At 29.6% G+C, this 1,853-nt stretch overlaps 1 protein-coding gene across 1 annotated transcript in view; it reads right to left on the bottom strand.

The window, feature by feature from the left end:
• LOC112680214 overlaps window positions 1–1,786 on the bottom strand; it is a 2,926-nt gene extending 1,140 nt beyond the window's left edge. Inside the window, exon 1 of the mRNA XM_025550252.1 lies at window positions 588–1,786. Coding sequence (XP_025406037.1) covers window positions 588–603 — 16 coding nt within the window. The 5' untranslated portion in view covers window positions 604–1,786. The remainder of the gene's footprint in view (window positions 1–587) is intronic.
• Window positions 1,787–1,853: the final 67 nt, after the last annotated feature.

Below are 1,853 nucleotides of genomic sequence, written 5' to 3'. Positions count from 1 at the left end.
GGAATTTTAGCGAAGAAATGGAGGGTATTTGAGAGGCCAATGGAAATGCAAGAAACAACTATAAAAAAAGTTATTATGGCAACATGTATACTACATAATTATTTGAGAGTCCAAAATTGTAATATATACGACAATGAGCTCGAAGCCGATGAAGAACCGTTTTTACTACGGAATAAAATTGAAAATAATCCTAGAAGATGTACAATTGAAGCTTTTCGAGTGCGAGAATGTTTTGTTGAGTATTTTAATGATGAATAAATAATGATTTACTTATTATTTATTATTTTTAAGTTTTTATTTCAAATTTAATATGTATAAAAATTGACAAGTATAAATACTAGGTAGGTACCGTAAAATTTTATTATGTTTAGATAAAATAGCTAGTTGCTTATTTATTTTTATTTTTACCTATTTTATATTAGAATTGTTACTTAATTGCATATGTTTGAAAACTGATAGTAAATAATAAAATTCAAAACTGACTTTTATTAATAACATTAATTATTATTATTTTTTATCATAACTAATATTTATAACTATTATCATAATGACTTGTATTTTTATAGATTAATTATATGTTTACTTACCGCTTTCACCGTTCATTTTAACACTTATTTCGTGATCCCAAATATAATCTTTTTTCTCGTATCCTTGAATTCTAGAAGTGTCATATTATATATGATGGGATATTCTTTAACAATAGCTATTAACTGTTCAACTTTATGGGTCATTTTTATTATAAATTATAAATTTTAAACAAGAAAATCGTTCATACATTCAAACACCACGACGTTAGTTAGATTCAACTGCAATGTGTTTGAATATAAAGTCAAAATATATCATGCAATGTAACGATAAAATTTTTATAGATATTAATATATTAATAACTCATAGTTGGGAATTTACAACTGATTATCGCAGCGGTAAGCGAAAAATATAGTGTCTGCAGCGAAAAAAAAAAATATCGCGTTCAATCTTGCGGTAACATTTTCGCCGCGGTATTAATTTCGCGATAGTGAGTGCGTTCATATTAAAACGTATGGGTATTAAATTTCGCTGCCGCTACCGCCACCGCTACCGCTTCGGTTTGAGCGGACCTTGACGATGTAACCACTTCCCGTTATTCATACTAAGACATGGAACACCACCTTTGCCGTCAGCGACTACAGCGCTCTATTGTGGCTGCCGTCGCAAAACTGGTCGTCGTTATAATATACAGTACTGATTATCCAGCGCCACGGTCGTGGCGCGAGCTAAGTAAAAAAAAAAATAGCTGTACGACGGTGTGTATAGTATAACAAAGCAGTATACCAAAATCATTCACGTGGCCAAATTTGGCAAAATGCTCAAAATACTGAAGGATTAAAGGTGCCGACTGGAAAAGGAGGTCGATTGCTTATTTGTCATGCCGGTTCAAGTAAATTTGGTTTTGTAAATAATTCTAAATTAATATTACGCTGTAAATCAAGTCCTACACACCCAGATTACCACACAAATGAACGCCACTTTATTTAAGAAATGGTTTATTGATATGTTAAACAATTTAGAGGAACCTTGCGTTATTGTAATGGATAACGCATCTTACCATTCTGTACTTTCTGTCAATTACCCAAAATCAAATGCTGTTAATCATCAATTATTAATCAATTATTTAATTAATAATTAATAATTTGTGATCATCAAAATTAAATCCTTGGATTGAAATAAATGGATACATTAAATAATAAAATATGATTTTTATAAACAATAGTGAATAGTGTATAGTATATCAACTATAACTTCATCATTCATTTGTGTTATACTATGTACATACGGTAAATACACAATATACATGAATTGATAAAAAAAAAAAA

This window comes from Sipha flava, unplaced genomic scaffold, assembly GCF_003268045.1.
Source record: "Sipha flava isolate LNK unplaced genomic scaffold, YSA_version1 17511_pilon_pilon, whole genome shotgun sequence".
Classification (NCBI taxonomy): domain Eukaryota; kingdom Metazoa; phylum Arthropoda; class Insecta; order Hemiptera; family Aphididae; genus Sipha; species Sipha flava.
The sequence above is the reverse complement of the archived record's forward strand: the minus strand, read 5'-3'. Positions and strand labels throughout refer to the sequence as shown.